General features: G+C 40.7%; 1 protein-coding gene across 3 annotated transcripts in view; it reads right to left on the reverse strand.

Moving 5' to 3' along the window:
- Positions 1-21,951, reverse strand: part of rps6ka3b (ribosomal protein S6 kinase, polypeptide 3b) — a 57,398-nt gene that overhangs the window by 30,741 nt on the left and 4,706 nt on the right. For 2 of the 3 annotated variants that reach the window (XM_074621704.1, XM_074621703.1), the window contains exon 2: positions 15,940-15,999. In XM_074621704.1, the coding sequence (XP_074477805.1) occupies positions 15,940-15,999 (60 nt within the window). Of the gene's footprint in view, positions 1-2,517; positions 2,665-15,939; positions 16,000-21,951 lie in introns of those variants that run through there. The other variant, XM_074621706.1, reaches the window with a different exon arrangement.

Raw genomic sequence — 21,951 nt, forward strand, 5'->3', positions numbered from 1 at the left:
TTATTTTGTTTTCTCACCAATGAATACATATATGAGCATTTTAATGTTCGTCAATGTGGAGACAATTTGAGATACTTTGTGTACTACTGGGTACTTCAGTGTGCAAGTCAGCACACTGACACACTGACAGCTTACAACAAATTACTTTACAACTCTTTATGAGATCAAGCAACAGACAGAGATAAAGAGAGAGAGACATTAACAGATAGTGAGAGACAGTAAAAGAGAGAGAGAGAGAGAGAGAGAGAGAGAGAAAGACACACACAGAGAGAGAGAGAGAGAGAGAGAGAGAGAGAGAGAGAGACAGAGACAGATATACAGAGAGAGAGAGAGAGAGACAGAGAGAGAGAGAGAGAGAGAGACACACACACACAGAGACAGAGAGAGAGAGAGACAGACAGAGAGACAGAGAGACGTATGAGGATGAAGGGGGACATCACTGAGTTTGAAAACTTTGTCGCCATGCCAACAGCGTTACCATGGTAATCTGTCCATAACACACACACACACACACACACACACACACACACACACACACACACAAACACACACACAATGATCTGTTGGACAGTAGAGCCACTGTCTGAGTCCATCCACCCTCTCTGTCTCTCTCTCTCTCTCCACCTTCCTGTCATCCTCTACCTCTCTCTCTCTCTCTCTCTCCACCTTCCTGTCATCCTCTACCTCTCTCTCTCCACCTTCCTGTCATCCTCTACCTCTCTCTCTCTCTCTCTCTCCACCTTCCTGTCATCCTCTACCTCTCTCTGTCTCTCTTTCTCTCTCTCTCCCCCTCCCCATCTCCCCTTCCTCATTAGAGGAAATCAAAGTGCTTCATCTGTTGCCAGTCGAGTCTCTCTGATCAGGACGAGGGAGCCTCTTAATTACATCACTCACGCAGAAATATGCAACATGTGGGAGTGCACATTTTAAATCATCTTCTGAACCTGATTGCTGCAGAAAATCGCTTCAGTCACAACTCCATAACACAATTAGCAGCATCTCCGATTTCAATCAGGGACCAATTAACGGAGAGAGGCGTCATCAGGTGCTGAAACTAACAGGGAACATCACGACAGGAAACAAACAGAATACACTTATTATAACTTGACTTTTTCCCCACAGGCACAGTTTGCGTTGGTTCACTGAACCCCCTAGAAATGCATCTATATTTATTTTATAATAACATAGAACTAATAATTTATTATAATGATGAATAATATCGACCTTGCTGTGTCTTCTTATTGACAGAATAAGTTTCAAGATTCAAGTTTCAAGAGCTAAAATCAAGAGAAGAGTGAGAGAGGCTCGTAGCGTGTCGCCATCAGTCGGCGCCATATCTCTGGTTTCTCCTGCCAGAAACCAATAAGATAAGAAAATAGATTTGTGGTATTTTTATTTACTTATAGCCTAATAACATTGGACGCTCTCTGTCCACACACCGTTAAATATGCACTTCTGTTACGCCATGTAAACAAACCACGTACCGATCAGCTGTGCCGTCGAGATCAGACTAGAGACGTAACCTCTTAAAAGATGGATTAGTAGCGTCCTACTCTTCCGTTTTATACTGCGCCATTTACTGAAAATGACTAAGTAAACTTTCAAGCGATCTCCCTCCAGCAATACAATATTTTGTTCATGTTTAGAAATCTTTTGGAATCAATATGTTTTGTGTGTTTATTTAGTACAATTTTATGGAAAACAAAATTCAGATTTTAATTTTTTAACACTTTATTGATTTACATACCCTTTTAGCTTAGGTTGTACAGATTTTAGGGATATGAAAGACTTGAAGATTATTTTCTTTATTAACTGATTAATTGTTTTGTGTATAAATAGTCAGAAAATTGTGGAAAAAAAGCCCATCACAATTTTCCCAACATTTTCAAATTGCTTGTTTATCTGATCAACATTCCAAAACTTCAACATATTTAATTTACAATGATAAAAGACTAGGAAAAACAGTAAATATTCACATTTGAGAAGCCACAAACACTTCATTTGTTTTTTGCGTTTTTGCTTTAGTAAACAATCAATTTTCTGTCCATCAATTCTGGGAGATTTACCACCTCATCTAAACAGTTTCCAGTGGGGGGGAAACCTTGAATTATAATCATTTCAAAGTGCATAACACTTGTTTAGTTGTATTAAAACAGTCCCTGAACATGCAGAGCACCACTTAAATGCACCACTTAAATGCCAACTGGTGGCATTTCTGAAGAGCTAAAAATGACAATAAATCCTTTAGCTCGCAACAGCAGAAAATAAGCGATGGTTTAAAGGAGTTCAAACAGGATTATTTTACTCTATTGCCAAAGCAAAGTTACATGTCTGCTCACAACACCCTGCTAGACCTGAAGCACACACACAGACTCCAAAAACAATACAAACAGACGGAGACTATGAGGATGCCAGAGAGAGAGAGGGTGAATCACAACCAACCCAACGAAACAAACAACGACAGCCACGACAATCTGTGATAACAGTCTGCATCTCTGCATGGTGTGGTAACTGTACCTGAAACGGCCGGTTCATGATGTGAAATAAAAGTGTCTTCATCTCGCTCCTCTCCTGTCACAACGCCGTCACAAACTGATTAACGGACAGACTTATTATACAGCACCCAGCGCCGAGGGAAACACACACACACACACACACACAGGAAGGCCCTCCAGCTGTTCACCACGGCGATTAAAGCATGTCCTGTCATTGTTTCCCCTGGCAACAACATCTGCACAGGAAGGCACACATCTGTCCTTGAAGCCCCCCTCCCACTAACACATGTCACTGTCGGGACAGGCAGGAAGGCACATGACAAACTTTAAAACTTCTTCTTCTTCTGTTGTTTGTGTGAAGCATCGTATATAATAAATGTTGTTTACAGTTTTTCTCAATTGTTTACACACAAATACTGGTACTTGACACACAATGACCACAACATGTAACTCATGCACCAACCCCCTGAACCAATTCTGCTAAACTACAAGCACAATTCCTGCTTTACACTCAAATTGCAGTTCTAAAACACACTTTTTTCAAAACACTACACACAATTCTCTGCATTTGGCACAATTTTCATGAAGAAAATCTCGTTTTCACAAGGAACACACTGTCATTCAAAATTCTAAAGTCAATTGCCCTACTATGCACACTGACTCATCACATGGGCAAACACCTGTCACACAGTGTTACAATTAGCAATCAGAGCTTTAGCATAAAAGGGCAACAGGTGAGCTCTTCTGTTTTGGAGCAATGGATGCCAACATTGGAAACAGAGGCAGAGCCAGAGCCAGAGGAGTGAGAGTAAGAGGAGGAGGACGGGGAGGACGAGGACGAGGACGAGGAAGGCCAAGGACCGTAATCTCTGATGAGATCCGAGCCACTTTGGTTGACCATGTGGTCAACCATGGTCTAACAATGAGGGAGGCTGGGCAAAGAGTACAGCCAAATTTGAGCAGGTACACTGTAGCATCCATCATCCGGACTTTCCGAAATGAGAATAGGTAAGACATCTACTCTCACTAGAAAATTGCAGTACTGCATATCAATACAGTACTCAATGAGTACAGTAGTACAGTATTGCCTGTGGACTGTTCTGTAGGACTGTAAAAATAAAGTATGTTTCAAGTATTTGGGAAATGTATTCCTACACAGTATTTACAGTATTTTACTATTTGTATTGCAGAACTGAAAGATTACCAACACAAGGTGGTCGGGAACGTCTTCTGTCTCCTGAACAGGAAACTGAAATCATGAACATGGTCCTAGAAAATAACGCCATAACATTACGGCAAATACAAAGAAAAATAATAGAAAACAATGAGATATTTCAAAATATTGATAGGGTAAGCTTATCAACACTGGACCGTGTCTTGCGCAGAAATAATCTGAGGATGAAGCAGGTCAACAGGGTGCCATTTGAACGCAATTCAGAAAGAGTCAAAGAATTGCGATATAACTATGTGCAAGTAAGTCCTATACAATCCCACAATTGATGCATACTCTCAACACTGCATAAATTATACATATTTCAGTATTGTAATCATAATGATTGTGCTTCACAATAGTGACCACTCCATGTCTGTTTCAGAGAGTCCTTGAGCTAGAGGTGGCTGTAGTGGAGCACCAGTTCATCTTCATTGATGAGGTTGGATTCAACCTCACAAAAAGACGAACGAGGGGAAGGAATATCATCGGCCAGCGTGCCATTGTTGAAGTCCCTGGCCAGCGCGGAGGGAACATCACAATGTGTGCAGCGATTACCCACCATGGCGTCATCCATCACCATGCTACCCTTGGCCCCTACAACACTGCCCATCTGATCAGATTCCTGGACACCCTACACAACACACTCATTCCGCCAGATCAGATAGACGGCCCAGAGCAGCTCAGGTACGTTGTCATTTGGGACAACGTAAGTTTCCACCGGGCTGCTCTGGTTCGTAACTGGTTCACTGCCCACCCACGCTTTTTAGTTGTTTATCTCCCTCCATATTCTCCATTCCTCAATCCTATTGAGGAATTCTTTTCTGCCTGGAGATGGAAAGTGTATGACCGAAATCCACAAACGCGTATACCCCTTCTCTAAGCTATGGAAGACGCATGTGGAGATATAGCAGTTGATGCTTTTCATGGCTGGATTCGACATGCTAAGCGATATTTCCCCCGCTGCTTGGCCAGGGAAAACATTGCTTGTGATGTGGATGAGGTGCTGTGGCCAGACCGAAACAGAAGAGAGGATGCAGCATAGTTTTTTTTCCGTTTTTTTTTACTGTAACTGTATACAGTAAATTCCTCTGTTGTTTTGTATGTAGACCTCTGTATGTGCAACTTTGTGTTGGTTGGGATGTACACTGTGCACATTGTTTTTGTGGGGAAAATAAAATATATTTGTTACCGTGTATTTGTGTATTCTGAGTATAAAAACAATATTCTAAAATATTTTACAACACACTTATGTATGTACTGTCTGTAGTAAGTGTAACACTGAACAAAAAAAAGGCCTGAGTCATTATGATGAATGGAGAAGAAGTGTTTTCCATTCATCATAGTGTTTTACATTGAGCACATCAGTGTTCAACTGGTTCTTATAAATGTCTATTCATATGATGGTTTGTGTGTGTCATTTGAAAACAAAATACCATTTTGAGAAGAAATAACATTGTTTTGAATGTAAAGTTTAATTTTGCAGGAGAATTGAGGGGTTTTGCCCATTGTGTGTGTGTTTTTTGATTTGTGTGTAGAGTTCTGAGAGTATGAGGCATGCTTTCAGAAAATGTGTGTAAACAATCGAGAAAAACTGTAATAGCAAGGAGCCTGCAGGGGGTCGTGGTGCTGTGATTTCCCACGGGTCTCTGAATGCATCATCTGTGTCATCAACACAACACACTAATGTAATTATGTGATGAAGGTGAGCACAACTAAACAAAACATGTCTGCAGAGGAGAGGAGAGGAGAGGAGAGGAGAGGAGAGGAGAGGAGAGGAGAGGAGAGGAGAGGAGAGGAGAGGAGAGGAGAGGAATCAAAGGAAGAGGAAAGGAAAGAGGAAAGGAAAGAGGAGAGGAGAGGAGGAGAGGAGAGGAAATGAGACGAGACTTTTGTTTCGAGTCTCTGTGTCAAATTCCATCTCAGGTCAGGTAGACGTTCAAGTGGGGGAGGGTCTCCTCTCGTCTTCCTCTCTCTCTCTCTATCCTACATCTTCTTCCTCTCCTTCGTTCCTTTCATTAACATACAGGGAAACTCCCCATCAGTCACTCCCTCCTCCTCCTCCTCCTCCTCCTCCTCCTCCTCCTCCTCCTCCTCCTCCTCTTCCTCCTCTAAGGAAACTCCCTGAGCGACTCTCTCTCTCTCTCTCTCTCTGCAGACACATGTTTTCAGATGTGAGGTCTATTAATAGTTTAGTGTTTTAGGGTCAGTTTCCGGTGTGTTTTACTGCTCGTTTCACATCAGATGTTCATTATTTTCTTTCACTTTATCACTGCATCTGTCCTGATTGATTACTCTCCGTCACAGCTACAACAACAGGACAAAAACAAATAACTCCGAGAGCTACTTTGGAGGATGTTTGCAGAGGATAAGAAGCCTAATTTGCGTGTTATAATATATACCGGTACTTTTATTTTGGTAACATTGTCGATATGAAAATGGGTCCTGGTGCAAAAAAAGTTGCTCTAATTAGACCAAAATATATCTTTAATTCACATTTTTTTGAAGCAGGTTGGAAATGTACTGGAGTTTAACAAGCTGACCTCCAGTTAGGGACAGCATATATTGCTATTTTATGGTGTTTTATTGTCATTACACATTTATATTGTGCTTGTTTTACATATATTTTGCACATTTATCTGTTTTGAATTCAAGAGTTTGTTCTTTTATTGGCATTATATCTGTTTTATATGAGATCACTTCTTATATTGCCTTGTTATTTGTTTATATACAGTATGTGGTTATTTCCTTTACTCAAATGTCACCTGCTTTATATGATCTACATCTTACTTGCTTATATGAACTTATTTCTTTTAATTTGCTCTTGTAACTCTATCTCTTTATGTATGTGCTGCTTGATATATGTGCTCTCATTTAGACCTGCAATGATTCATTGATTAGTTGTCAACTATTAAATTAATCGCCGACTATTTTGATAATCGATTAATCTGAGTATTTTTTTAAGAAAAAAAAAATCTATATATTCTCTGATTCCAGTTTGTTAAATGTGAATATTTTCTGGTTTCTTTACTCCTCTATGACTGTAAACTGAATATCTTTGAGTTGTGGATGTCATCTTGGGCTCTTTGGGAAACACTGATCCACCTTTTTCACCATTTTCTGACATTTTATAAAACAAACAACTAATCGATTAACTGAAAAATAATCAACAGATTAATTGACAATGAAAATAATCGTTAGTTGCAGCCCTACTCTCATTTTGTGTGCCATACAGTCTGATTTTTACTTTTTTATTCTGTTCATCTTTTAATCTGGAAAGTTTACGCTCGAAAAGTGCTATATAAATAAAAGTATTATTATTATTTATCTCATCTATAATGTCGGCTTTTGTCCATATTTTAACCCTTTAAATACCAACTTAACTGACTAATCAGAAAAAATATAAATTGATTAATTGCTAATGAAAATAGATGTTATTAGCAATAGTTGAGTTTAGTTGATGGTCAATAATTAAGTGCATGAGGGTCCTCACAAGTATAACAATATATAAGTATAACAAGTGTGTGTGTGTGTGTGTGTGTGTGTGTGTGTGTGTGTGTGTGCGTGTGTGTGTGTGTGTGTGTGTGTGTGTGTGTGTGCATGTTGTTGTTGTTGTTGCTCTATGATTGGTTTGTTCCTGGAGAGAGCTGCGTTCAGGAAAAGTGGCGCCGGGTTACACAGATTACATCATCACCCCCATGACCTCACAATGGCAATACCCACAATGCCTCGTTCACAACAGAGACGAAGGCCCAGAGCTGTCACACACACACACTTACACACAGACACACACACACACACACACACACACACACACACACACACACACACACACAGACTGACCCTGCCCATTACCACAGAGGAATGCAACTGATCCTGACAGAAACTAAACTGGGAGGACACGAAAGTCTTTCTCCTCCTGTCTCGCTTATTATCGGCCTCCTCCTCTCTAATACACACACACACACACACACACACACACACACACACACACACACACACACACACACAACACACACTTTCCCTCCCTCGTGTTATGCCTCTTCTTATCAATCAATACTTTCTCTCTCTCTCTCTTTTTCTGTATCCATCAATAGCCACTCTAGCCAGCGTGGGTGGGGCGGTGGTTTCCATTTTAGGTGTTTAGGCCTGAACGCACACACTTCCTCCCTCTCAACACACACACACACACACACACACACACACATGGGAGCTGAAATGATCTTTAAGACAAAATAAAAATGATGTCATCAGGATTTGTTAAAGGTATGATGACATTTCACAGCTTTGTTAAATTAGTTGAATTTTGAATGGAGTTTGGTGTGAGTCTTTTCTGACACGCAGAGCCATGCAGTTCTCCATTACACTGGTGACTGTTGCACCAATCTCCATTTAAAATACTACTGAAAATACTTTACTCTGCCTTCCCTTTAGTGGATTCACCCTCAATAAAATATTTAGAAGATGACAAGCCGCTAAGTGCTGAACACAGACACTATAATAGCTCCTTTTTTTACAAAATGTCAACTAACAAAACGTCCCAAAGGGACTCCTTTTGTTTTTCTTCCCCTGTCTGGACATTAACACACACACAGATATTAACAGAGTCAACAGCTTCTTGCTCCAAGTTCAGAGGTCACGACCGTCTAAACCGCGAGTAGCCGAGTGGTTTCCGAGGAATGTCTCGTCTATCTGATCTTTCACACACACACCTGAGCATGTTGAATAAGAGAGTAGAGTGCCATGTGTTTGTGCGTGTGGGCGTTTAAAAGACGCCAGAGAAAGTCAGTCCAGATGGCCGAAGAAGATTAAACACCATCTGCCAGCGACCGCTACGTGCACACACACACACACACACACACACACACACACACACACACACACACACACACACACACACACACACACACACAGATGATGATTTATTGAATCTGAAAAATGACTTCTCTAATAAGAAAATTCATTACATTCTCACATTTGTGATTAAGGTCTTTTTCTTTGGGGAATAATGAATAATTTAGTCTTCTCTTAGTAATCTGTCAGAAGAAATAGGCTGGAAAGGAGGAAATGAGGGTCCACATGTTGTGTCAGACTTCTTTATTCTCTCTGTGTGTGTGTGTGTGTGTGTGTGTGTGTGTGTGTGTGTGAGAGAGTATTTACTAGTGATTTTATATTGCATTAGCCTGCCTAGGCTAACATAAACAGACAGGCCTGTGCATAGTGGAGGATTTTAAGTAGAAAAGTTGTTGCTGTTTTTACTGAACTCGACCTGTTGTAAACATGTGATACACCTGATCTGAACTTCTGATATGATTAGAGGTGGGGGAAAAAATTCACCTATGTATCGCGTTCTTTTTTTTTTTTACAATTTTGAAATCGATTTTGAAGTAATATGAAGTATAATATAATTACGAAAATACTCATGTTATTTAATTAAAGTTGAAGTTGGCGAGATTGGAGCAAATATGATCAAAAAAAGTTATTTTTATAAAACGGTCGCTATATCGTGACAGTAGGACATGAAACAGGTAACCTGAAAAAAAATTGAATGCCTGTGTCCTCTGGTGTCCTCCGGTGCTCCTAACGGCATCTGCAAGATTTCAAAGACCGGAGGAAAACAAGCAGTCAGAGCTGATCTGAGGTCTGCTGTCCAGCTGCCGTCTATGAGAGCCGGCTGTCAATCACTCGCGAACTCCAACCAAACGGTCAAACTAGTCAGTCCTGCACGGTTTAAAAAATCCTGCATATAATGTAATTTTCTTAATAATAAAATATGCTGTTTGGAGTGATTTTCAGTATAATAAATGCTGAAAAATAAGTGCGCAGTATGTTTTCTATAAATTAATGTAGTGATAAAATAGAGGTTATGTCTGGCAGAATTTGTTTGGCCCCTCTGCAACAATCTGGGTTTCTCATGTGGCCCCCCAGGAAAAATAATTGCCCACCCCTGGTCATAATGTTGGTACTTGGAGAGTATAATATTTTCTGAGGTGGTACGTGGTGTAAAAAGTTTGAGAACCACCGGGTTAAAGGAATACAAAGACAAGCCAAATGGCGTTGAACTCCTGGCAAACAAGGTTATAGATCGGGAAATGTGCAAACGTAGAACGCCAGACCGACGCAGACCTCCACTTTTTAGTATGTATGGAACCCCGCGTGCAGAAAATATGTCCGAGGCGTGAATGAGTGACCTCATCCTGGGTCCAAACATGATACTTCGTCTGTTGTACACACACACACACACACACACACAGAGCTGAGCAGCAGCAGATGGCAGCAGATGTTAGATGGTCCCTCAGAGAGCAGCGATGTTCATAACGCTGTCTGGAAACCATTTTATGCCTCGCTGGGGGCATCAGTCTGTGTGTGTGTGTGTGTGTGTGTGTGTGTGTGTGTGTGTGTGTGTGTGTGTGTGTGTGTGTGTGTGATGAGCTGTGTAGTCATCAGTGTGTGAAGTGAGTGTGTTGCCATCTTGCAGTCATATCCGAAATGGCGATGATTATGATGTGTGTGTGTGTTACACAATGAGCATCAGACTCGACTGGGACTGTGTTATGATGTAGGTGTCTGAGTGTGTGAGAGGATTTGATAATGGCTGAGTGAGTGTGTCTGTGAATGAGTGCTGAAGTGTGTGTGTGTGTGTGTTGGGGCTGTTGTACTTCTATCTTTGTGAGGACCAATTTGAGTGAAAGTGAGGACATTGTGGAAAGATTTAGACTTAAAGGTAAAGGTTAGATCCGAGTACACTTGACTCCAAAGTCCAGTTTGTTTGATTAGTGTGAAAGCTACTCTGGCGCGGTACCTACCTATCGGTTTATTAAAATGTCAGAAAATAGTTATAAATGCTTGTTACAATTCCCCGTAGTCAAAGATGAAGTCTCGCTTTGTCAATAATGTTTGTGACGATCATGAACTGAAATATCAATGACGGTCCTCACCATAGACTGTATATAAGAAGTGGACATCATCATCAGTCATCATGACGTCACCGTTTTGAAGCCTCGAGTTCGGCATTTTGGCCGTCGCCATCTTATTTTTTTGCAACCAGAAGTGACACCGGACAACGCCGTGGTAGCGACCTGTCAATCACAAGGTAGCCCCGCCCTAAAGCATCCCCTGCTTTATGGTCTGTCTGACTCTAAATGGGACCATAATTTTAATAAATGAACATCATGCTTTATTGAAGAAGACTTGAAACTAGTGATTGAGATCATAAACTCATGTTTACAATGTTTACAATCTTTACTACAATGAGGTAATAAATCAAGAGAGAAGTAGGCTCATCTTCTCAGAGACTTCTATACAATCAGACTTCTTTTTGCAACCAGAGGAGTCGCCCCCTGCTGGCTGTTAGAAAGAATGCAAGTTTAAGGCTCTTCAGCATTGGCTTCACTTTTCAGACATGGAGGTCCTCACATGTATAGAGGTACCACACTCGAGGAAGCGTGACACAGAGAGAAGGCTGCCTCATTACCCCAATTTAACCTGAGACAACACACACACACACACACACACACACACACTCAGTTGAGCCAGTGGAAAAGTCAAACTCACTCATTAACAGCTTTGTAATATATTCATCCTCACACACACATGGTGTGACGTTCACACCGTTTTCACATCTAGCTTCTTGCTTTAGAGCTTGTGTGTGTATATATATATGCATGTGTGTGTGTGTGTGTGTGTGTGTGTGTGTGCGCTGCAGACTCTGGAGAGTGAGGTAATGAGTGCTCAGCTCTTCTCAGACAGCAGATCCATAAACCATCTCCTCTGCATTTAAAAATCGATGCTTGCAGCTGCCCTGCCTCCCTGCCTCCCTGCCTGCCGCCGACACACTCACACACACACACGCACTCAGACACACTCACACACTCAGACACACACACACACACAGTTTGCAACTAGTAAGACCCTTTACTCAAAGAGGAGACATCAGGCTTTTGACTCGAGGTTACTAGATACGCTGTACGCTCCTCACCAGTGATTCCCGACCATTAACGTTAAAAGAAACAATCACATAAGGATAGAAAATAACATGAAAACAAATCAGGAACAAAGTCAGTAATATAGTAGCACCAGGAACATAACGAAAAGGCACCAGTGTGCATCAATGCATATTAGAAAATAGCAGAAAATGTATACCATCTACCAAGGGCTGGTTATTTGTTGGTTGGGTATGTATTCGGTTTCAATTTTGGGATTGGGATATTTATTAGGGCCCGAGCACGAAAGTGCCAGGACCCAACGGTGTCCTGGCACGAAGTGCAAGGAACCTATTGTTTTTCTGGGTATTATTCTTTTTCTGCTGGAATATCGCGTTTTTGACGACCTTAGCCATCCCCAAAACTCACGAAAAGTGGAGTATGCGTCAGAACTGGTGGGAAATTCAATGTTCTGGAGTGACTGGGCTCGGGTGTCTCCAGGGGGCTCCATAGCGCCCCCTAACGTACGCAGTTTTTCAGAGAAAGTTTCTTCGATCTTCACGAAATTCAAGTATGTCATTGCTCACGCCCTCATACCTGGATTAAATGATTTTGAGATTTTTTCGGCAAACAGGAAGTCAGCCATGTTGGATTTCCTGCGTGATTTTAGAATTTACGAACGCATATTTGAAGACTTTAGGATGCACAAAAATGTATGAAACTTTACACGCACATCCAAACTAGTAATTACTTAATTTTAGTGGTGAAATTTTGCTTGGTCGTGGCATGTTGGCTCTCTAGCGCCCCCTTATGTCTTTCAGATTTTGAACATACCTTTAGGTACTCGAAAACTCATGAAATTTGGCAAAATGATAGACACCTGTGAACTTTATTTAAATATATAGCCATTAGGCTCAGTGTGTTTAGCCGGCTCTATAGCGCCCCCTAACGCGTTGAAATTTTAACTTTGTCAAAGTTGATCCGATAATCATGAAATTTGGTATGCATATCCCACTCATCATTTGAAACATATTCCTCATCGGGTTTCATTAGCTCCGCCCACCCGGAAGTCGGCCATATTGGATTTCATGTCACTTTTAGCGTTTTATAGGCCGCGTACTTTAACGAACTCCTCCTACAGATTTAATCAGATCGATTTGAAATTTGGTCAGGACCATCTTAAGACCTTGAGGATGAAAAGTTATTAAAATCGTGAGTTTTCACTTAACGAGCGGAACGTGGCGTGGCGTCCATTTTGAGCCATTCGCCATGAAACAGGCAGTTATTGTAACTCAACTGTACATAGTCCGATCTGCCCCAAATCTCTCAGGTATGATGGTGGTCCAGTACTGATGACATGTATATGAAAAATTATACTCATAGCCCCGCCCCAAGACGTTAGCCCCGCCCCCTTTCATAACTCATGAACCGTTTGTCGTAGAGTCTTGCGGGAGGTGTCATATCACTCAGCAGAGAGTGCCTGTTTCATTGGTGAATGTTATGCCCGCCCTCTACACATTAGCCACGCCCCCTTTCATAACTCATGATCCGTTTGTAGTAGAGTCTTGTGGGATGTGTCATATCACTCAGCAGAGAGTGGGTTAACCCTAACTCAACTGTACATAGTTCGATCTGCCCCAAATTATCATTTGAAACATATTCCTCATTGGGTTTCATTAGCTCCGCCCACCCAGAAGTCGGCCATATTGGATTTTATGTACGATTTTCCCAATTTTTGCGTTTTATTGGCCGCGTACTTTAACGAACTCCTCCTACAGATTTGATCATATCGATTTGAAATTTGGTCAGGACCATCTCAAGACCTTGAGGATGAAAAGTTATTAAAATGGTGAGTGTTCACTTAACGAGCGGACCGTGGCGTGGCGGCCATTTTGAGCCATTCGCCAGTTATTGTAACTCAACTGTACATAGTCCGATCTGCCCCAAATCTCTCAGGTATGATGTTGCTCCAGTACTGATGACATGTATATGAAAAAATATACTCATAGCCCCGCTCCACGACGTTAGCCCCGCCCCCTTTCATATCTCATGAACCGTTTATAGTAGAGTCTTGTGGGATGTGTCATATCACTCAGCAGAGAGTGGGTAAACCCTAACTCAACTGTACATAGTTCGATCTGCCCCAAATTTCTCAGGTATGATAAGGGTCCAGTCCTGATTATATGTAAATGCAAAAATATAGTCATAGCCCCGCCCCCTTTCATAACTCATGAACCGTTTGTCGTAGAGTCTTGCGGGAGGTGTCATATCACTCAGCAGAGAGTGCCTGTTTCATTGGTAAATGTTATGCCCGCCCCCTACACATTAGCCCCGCCCCCTTTCATAACTCATGATCCGTTTGTAGTAGAGTCTTGTGGGAAGTGTCATATCACTCAGCAGAGAGTTCCTGTTTCATTGGTAAATGTTATGCCCGCCCCCTACACATTAGCCCCGCCCCCTTTCATATCTCATGAACCGTTTGTAGTAGAGTCTTGTGGGAAGTGTCATATCACTCAGCAGAGAGTGCCTGTTTCATTGGTGAAGGTTATGCCCGCCCCCTACACATTAGCCCCGCCCCCTTTCATAACTCATGATCCGTTTGTCGTAGAGTCTTGCGGGAAGTGTCATATCACTCAGCAGAGAGTTCCTGTTTCATTGGTGAATGTTATGCCCGCCCCCTACACATTAGCCACGCCCCCCTTCATAACTCGTGAACCGCTTGTCGTAGAGCCTTGCGGCAGGCGTCGTGGCGCTCGTCAGAGTTTCGGTTTCGCGGTGCCCGGCCGCGTCGGTCGGCGTCCCGCCAGCAACCCCGACCCGCGAGCAGGGGCGAGGGCCCTTTCATAGCTGCGTGCAGCTCTCGTTTTTATTTTTTTTTTATCCCCTCTGGATTACAAACATGCATAAAAATGACCTAACCTTTTGGAAAATGCCTCTTATTAAATAACAAATAAAAAGTAGGGCTAGAGTGAAGCTACTGGTGTCATATGAAACTACAAAACCTGATGAATCCATCGGTACCAACCATGTCATACTAGCTTGTAGTGAAGGAGGTTAAATAACGCTCCAAACCAACATTTTGGCGAGGAAAAATTGTCATGTCCATTTTCAAAGGGGTCCCTTGACCTCTGACCTCCAGATCAGTGAATGTAAATGGGTTCTATGGGTACCCACGAGTCTCCCCTTTACAGACATTCCCACTTTATGATAATCACATGCAGTTTGGGGCAAGTCATAGTCAAGTCAGCACACTGACACACTGACAGCTGTTGTTGCCTGTTGGGCTGCAGCTTGCCATGTTATGATTGGAGCATATTGTTTTATGCTAAATGCAGTACCTGTGAGGGTTTCTGGATCAATATCTGTCATTGTTTTGTGTTGTTAATTGATTTACAATAATAAATATATACATACATTTGCATAAAGCAGCATATTTGTCCACTCCCATGTTGATAAGAGGATTAAATACTTGACAACTTAAAGCTCTTCTCCCGTCACGGTGGTCTGGCCCACGCTACAGGTTGAGTCTAAGCTTGCCAGATTTGTAGAAATATCTATGAAATATCTTATAGAGTTTCCTAAAAACATACATGTACTATAGTGAGTTTGTTTATCCATTTGTGAATGAGTTAATTAAAGCATCTTTAGCTGCCTCCAGAGACACAATCATGCAAAGATTTGTCACTTTTTAATTACTAAATCAGAATAGGGTTTGGAACTAGGACAGAGGAGGAGGCTGAAGATGAAGCGTGTGATGCAGGCTGAGGGAAAGTGGGTTTACCTAAAGAGTAAATAACAACATCTAATCCCAAAATAACACATCACAAATAAATGATGATATGGAGCAGAGCGGAGGGATCTGAGGGAGGCTTTTTTTCTCTTTTTTTTTGCTTTAAGATGACTCATGACTTTAATAGTGAGCCACACAATGCTTTCACTTTCATACCAGCAATTATCCTGCAGGAGTAGGCGTCTCAAACAGTGGATATATCATCTGAGAAGAGCTGCGTAAACACACAAGGTCGCACATGTGTGTGAGTGTACAAATAACCCGGAGGGGCTGTTTACTCGTCAATAACAGCCAGTCAAACTCATGGCTGCATAATTGTAGCTGACACACAGAAAGCTGCCATCACTGAGTTGAGAGTGTTACGCTGTTGTCAGTACAAACAGCGCCCGTCGTGTTTACAACTGAAGCCAACTAAATGTCAGGCAAGACTAACAGAAACCTCCAAACACAATCTGGAGCTGCGTCTCCGTTTGATGTGAACATGAAAACCATGAGAGAACGAGTGGAGGAGGTTGGACTTACGGTGCAGACAGGCATCGAGTCGTCATCGCCCACGGAGTCCTCAGGATCGTGGTGTGCATCCTGTAATCATGAACACAAAGAGGTGACGCATTAACACACACCTGATAGACAGCGGTGACATGATAATAAGCTCTCTGTGTGGACGTCACTGCTGCAGGTTGAAACGTGTTGAGCACATGAACTGCTGTGATGACTGAAAACGCCTCGCTGCAAATACTCACCGTGCAGACAGATCATGATGAATTTTATATAGTCATGTAATAGTGTGATTAGGAGTAAGGAGCATTTGGAACATTTCTGAGTAGGGCTGTCAAAGTTAACGTGATAATAAAGCATTAACAAAAAATCGTTTTAACACTACTAATTTCTTTAAACGCAACTTGTGATCGCAAGGTTGCAGCGGGCTTAATTTTAAAGCTAGAGTAAAGATACTGGTATCATATGGAACTAAAAAACATGATTAATCCATCGGTACCAACCATGTCATACTAGCTTGTCATGAAGGAGGTTAAATAACGCTCCAAACTTACGCTACATTTTGGCGAGGAAAAACTGTCATGGCAATTTTCAAAGGGGTCCCTTGACCTCTGACCTCCAGATATGTGAATGAAAATGGGTTCTATGGGTACCCACGAGTCTCCCCTTTGCATTTATGATAAATGAACAAATATGTAAATGACAAATATTGTCCAGAAACCCTCACAGGTACTGCATTCAGCATAAAAAATATGCTCAAATCATAAAATAAATCATCAGATCGTTTTTTCCTCACCAAAATTTAGCGTAAGTTTGGAGCGTTATTTAGCCTCCTTCAGGACAAGCTAGTATGACATTGGTTGGTACCAGTGGATTCATTTGGTTTTTCTAGTTTCACATGATACCATTATCTTCACTCTAGCTTAAAAACTGAGCCCAGTACAACTTCCGAAAGATCGACTGTGTTAATGCGTTAAAGAAATTAGCCAATTCATCGGCTATCTGCTTTTTCCTGCTCCAAACTATCGTTATTATATATCGACCTTTAAAAATCCACGATCTGTCGACCTCTACTTCATTTCAAACACAACTTGTATCAGTCGAACCTTAAACAAGACAGTGTACTTTGTAATCTAGTCCTCATTAAACGATGCATAGCATTCAGCCCTTCTATACGGTACATCTACAGTATAGATCAGGACTGTAAAGAGACTCATTCTCTTGTCACATCAAGGACATCTGCTGCCTACATTCAGAGGTGAAGCGCGGCGCTCAACGAGTAGGCGTCTTTTATATTTTGAAACCCTCTCTTGTCATCTCCCTCCCCGCTCCCTGTGACGGAGGAATCAACCAGAGTTCAAATAAAAAACATTTTTTAAAAGTCCCCAGACGGTCACAGCGTGAGGTTCATCAGCGGGGCCACCAAACTCCGACCGCTTGTACCTCGCCCAAAAGGAAGGAAAAAACAAAAACAGCAGATATGAATTGGCATTACGTAAGGCAGATTAGCAGCCTGTCTGCTTTCCTGCTGGAACAACAGCTGTGATTCAGACACTGATAGCACTGATACTACTGCCTGACAAAAACAATAATAACAATAAAAGCGATTATGGTGATTATTTACTTTGCTGGTAAAAGCAGCGCCGGGAGGATAAGCCTGAAATCTTCACCGCGGGGAGTAGAGAGAGAGAGAGAGAGAGAGAGAGAGAGGGAGAGGAGAGGAGAGTGAGCGGAGGAGATGGATTGCAGACAGGACGACTGATGGATTATGATTAGAAAGAGATGGAAGGTGACGGAGAGGACAGGGTTGTAGATGGAAAGGAAGAGGGGGAAAAAACTCTGGTTTTTCTCCAAGTGATGGATGATCTATGAATAAAAACTGTCTGTCCGTCTCTGATGACCTAAACGAACCCCGTCACCCCAGACACGCTTTTAAACTGTTTACTTTTCTGGGTTTTTTATGTCCACAGGATTTCAACAAAGGACAAATATTTGGTTGTGAATGGACAGAGAGTGTCAGTGTTTTTTAGTGACTATTGTTATTGATAATCATGCTCTAAGTTTTGGAACTAAAGTTCACATGATGTGGGGACTTTGGGGGTATAAACAGGAAGTATAATTCGGCCGTGGAGTCAGTTAGTTGGCTGTAGGTACCAACTTGATACTGCAATCACATGGAATCAGGCAGACGGCAGATGGCAGACGGACAACACCTTCTGGACGGCATGGGAAAAACAAACAAACAATCTGACAGACTGGCAGGATGGCAAAACAAAACGACATGTTGTTGTGGTGATGGAATAAAATAAATAAAATCCTATTGTGTCTACTATTTTATGTTATTATTCTAGTAATGCATGTCTTTCTCTTAATATTCTATTGCAAACTTAAACAATTGTCTCCTTGTGTGAGGGAGCAAATTTACATCCAGTTGTAAATTCTGTCACAGAGGACGGCAAAAAGTTCAAATTAGGGCTGTCAATCGATTAAAATATTTAACCGCGATTAATCGCATGACTGTCCATAGTTAATTATGATTAATCGCAAATGAATCACACATTTTTTATCTGTTCAAAATGTACCTTAAAGTGAGATTTGTCAAGACTACTTTGAAAATGGCCATGCCAGTTTTTCCTTGCCAACGTTAAGCATAACTTTGGAGCGTTATTTAACCTCCTTCACGACAAGATAGCATGACAATGGATTCTTTAGTTTTTTTATAGTTTCATATGATACCAGCATCTTCACTCCAGCTTTAAAACTGAGTCCGCTACAACCCACAAATCGCAAGCTGCGTTAATGCGTTTAAGAAATTAGTGGCGGTAAAACTAATTTGCGTTAACATGTTAACTTTGACATCCCTAGTTAAAATATGTTGACATTGTACAGCAATGCTGTCTACCGTTACCATCGCCGGTATTCTCTGCTGGCATCACCTAATTTTATCACTCTAGTCAAAGAAAGAAAAAGTCAAAGTACACGTCAAATGAATTTTTCCCAGTGATGGTTTCTGTCATTTTAGGTAGTTCTTATCACGCTGATGTTTGCTCAAGTGTTTTTCTGATCAGTTTGGTTTTAGTGAGTTATTTTGATGCTTATTAATGATAATAATAATTTACTAAATGAACATCATGCTGTATTGAAGAAGACTTGAAACTAGTGATTGAGACCATAAACTCATGTTTACAATGTTTACTGAGGGAATAAATCAAGTGAGAAGTAGGCTCATTTTCTCATAGACTTCTATACAATCAGACTTCTTTTAGCAACCAGAGGAGTCGCCCGCTGCTGGTTTAAGACACTTCAGCTTTGGCTTCACTTTTCAGAGCCGGAGGTTGCCTAATAGTGCTGCAACTGTTGATAAGTGGGCCAAACTACAGTCACGAACTTCCTGTTGTTTTCAGGACACTTGCATGTACCTGCTCCCTTTCAGCTCATGAAGTATCTTTGACAACTCTCCCACCTCATAGTTTGATATCCCTGCTCTTGGAAGTATGGACTGCATTGTGTCTGCAGCAAAGAGAGTCAAAAACTGAACTGAAAGCTGAGACACAATGCAGTCCATACTTCCAATGAGATCAACCGCCTCGTCATTTCCCCCTGATATTAACATATCTGGACACTTTATCTGGATAATGACATCGGATCGCACGCCTTTTGCATTTTTACAGCCGGTATTAATAAGCATTATCGTTATCTTGAGTCTGCCAGCGTTGTAATGGGATACCAACACTCAGAATATCTGCAGAGCTGGCGAACACAGTGCATCCCAGGTCAAGAGAAGTGAGGCTGCAGGATGGGCTCTAGGCTACTTATTTGTGTTTTGCAGAGGAACGGCTCATCTGTGGTTTAACTCAGAGAAGCAATTTCATATTTATGCAGTATTAATATTTACCGGATGCAACTTAATCTTCAAGAATCAAATTAAACTCGAGACTCGAATTGGGAGATTGATGCCAATATTCAGCCTTAGTGGGGGCAGAAAAACACAGCAGCACAGTCTGCGGATTATCCTGAAAATTATTTCTGGAAAGAGACTTTGTTCTCATTTCTCTGACCTAGAGCTGCAACTTACATTCACGTCAATTATCGGATCATTTGCCAGATAATTTTGTTGATTAATCGGGCGCCTGGTTGGCTCAGTCGGTAGAGCGGGCGCCCATGTGACAGGCCTCAGTCCTGACCGCGGTGGCCCGGGTTCGAATCCGGCCTGTGGCCCTTTCCGCATCCACTCTCTCTCTCTCTCCCCCCTTTCCAAGACTCTATCCACTGTCAATAAAATGGTAAAAATGCCCCCCCCAAAAAAAAGAAGATTAATCTTTTGGTCTATAAAATGTCACAAAAATTTGTGCAAGAAGTCCCAGGGTGACATCTACCAACAACAGCCCAAAAGATCGGTTTATTTGGAAGGAAAGGAAAGCAGGAAATCTTCACACTTGAGATGCTTGAATTGGCAAAATTTTTTTGCATTTTTTGCTTAAAAAATGAGTCGCACAATTAAGTGATTATTAAAATTCTTGCAGTTTAATTATCAGCCGATTAAAATTAGTTGATTAAGACCAAAACAGATGAATAGTCGACAAATCGACTAAGATTTCTTTAGTCGATTTGTTGTTTTTTTAATGCTTTTTTCATACTGAATGATTTATTTACAAGAAATTTATAAGCACATCTCTATGAAAAATAAATAATTAGTAAATGAATAATAAAAATGAATAAATAAATAAATGGCTCAATAAATAAATAAATATGAATATGTATAAATGAATGAATAAATAAATGCATACATTTAAAAATAAATACAAAATAAATAAAACATGTATGCAAAATAAATAAATAAAAAATAAATGCAAAAATAAATAAATATATACAAAATAAATACAAAAATAAATAAATTAATTGTAAAAATTATTAAAAATAAATAAATAAAAAATAAAAGCAAAAATAAATAAATATATACAAAATAAATGCAAAAATAAATATATTAATTGTAAAAATTATTAAAAATAAATAAATAAAAGGGAAAATTAAACAGAAGAGTAAATAAATAAGGGAATTAATACAAAGATAAATAAATAAAGAAAAAAATTAAAACAGTAATATCAATTTTTGTCACATTTGATCAATTAATTAATGACTATAGTTATTTTTTATATTATTTTTGCTACATTTAATGACATGTTTATTGAGTCATTTATTCATTTATTTAGGCAGATGAATCCATTAATTAAATAATTGTTTCAGCTCCTTTTATTAGAGTGGTGGCAGAAGTCTCAACTTTAAAATAAAGCAATAATTTGCATGAACTGGCCCGTTTATGCAATATTAGGGATGATTAATCCATTAGAGTAGTCGATCAACGGAAAGTTTTGATAATAGTTTCAGTTACTTTTCAAGCAAAAAAAGACAGAAATCTTGTGGTTCGACCTTCTCAAATGTGATTTTGATGGTTGGTTGGATTAAAAAAAAGCAATTTGTATGCATCGCCGACATCAAGACATTATAATGAGTGTTTTCCAGCATTTTCTGACATTTTATACACAAAACAATTCATGACAAAGCCCTAAAGGATATTTCATCAGCTGTTTTATAATGCACTCTTTGTATAGTAAGAAAACATTGAAGCCTGCAGAGTGCAGATTCATTGCTGCAGCCATCTTGATCTACTCATCTTTGTTTCTGCATTTCTGCAGACAAGTGCAGCCACTCTCTGCTCTTTGTGTGCATCCTGAATGAGCTTGTCTTCAGGGCAAAAACATCTTACAGAAGCATCTCTTCTTCTTCATGCTTCCTCACTGCTTTTTGTGATGTTTTTGTATTCTGTAGTGGCCTAAAAAAAAAGCTGGATAACGACACATCGCTTGCACCGCCCAAAGTTTTGGCTTGGAGGTGTTACGCAGAGGTCAAAGGTCAGATTCATTGAGCAGAGCGTCGGGCACGCTCCTGTCTGGTTGTAAAGTGAAGTGGAAAAGAGGGCGCGTGGGAAAAGCTGCGAGCAGGTACGAGCTTGTTAGCAAGGCCAGGCAGAAAAAAGAG

The sequence above is a fragment of the Sebastes fasciatus genome, chromosome 21, assembly GCF_043250625.1.
Source record: "Sebastes fasciatus isolate fSebFas1 chromosome 21, fSebFas1.pri, whole genome shotgun sequence".
Taxonomy (NCBI): Eukaryota; Metazoa; Chordata; class Actinopteri; order Perciformes; family Sebastidae; genus Sebastes; species Sebastes fasciatus.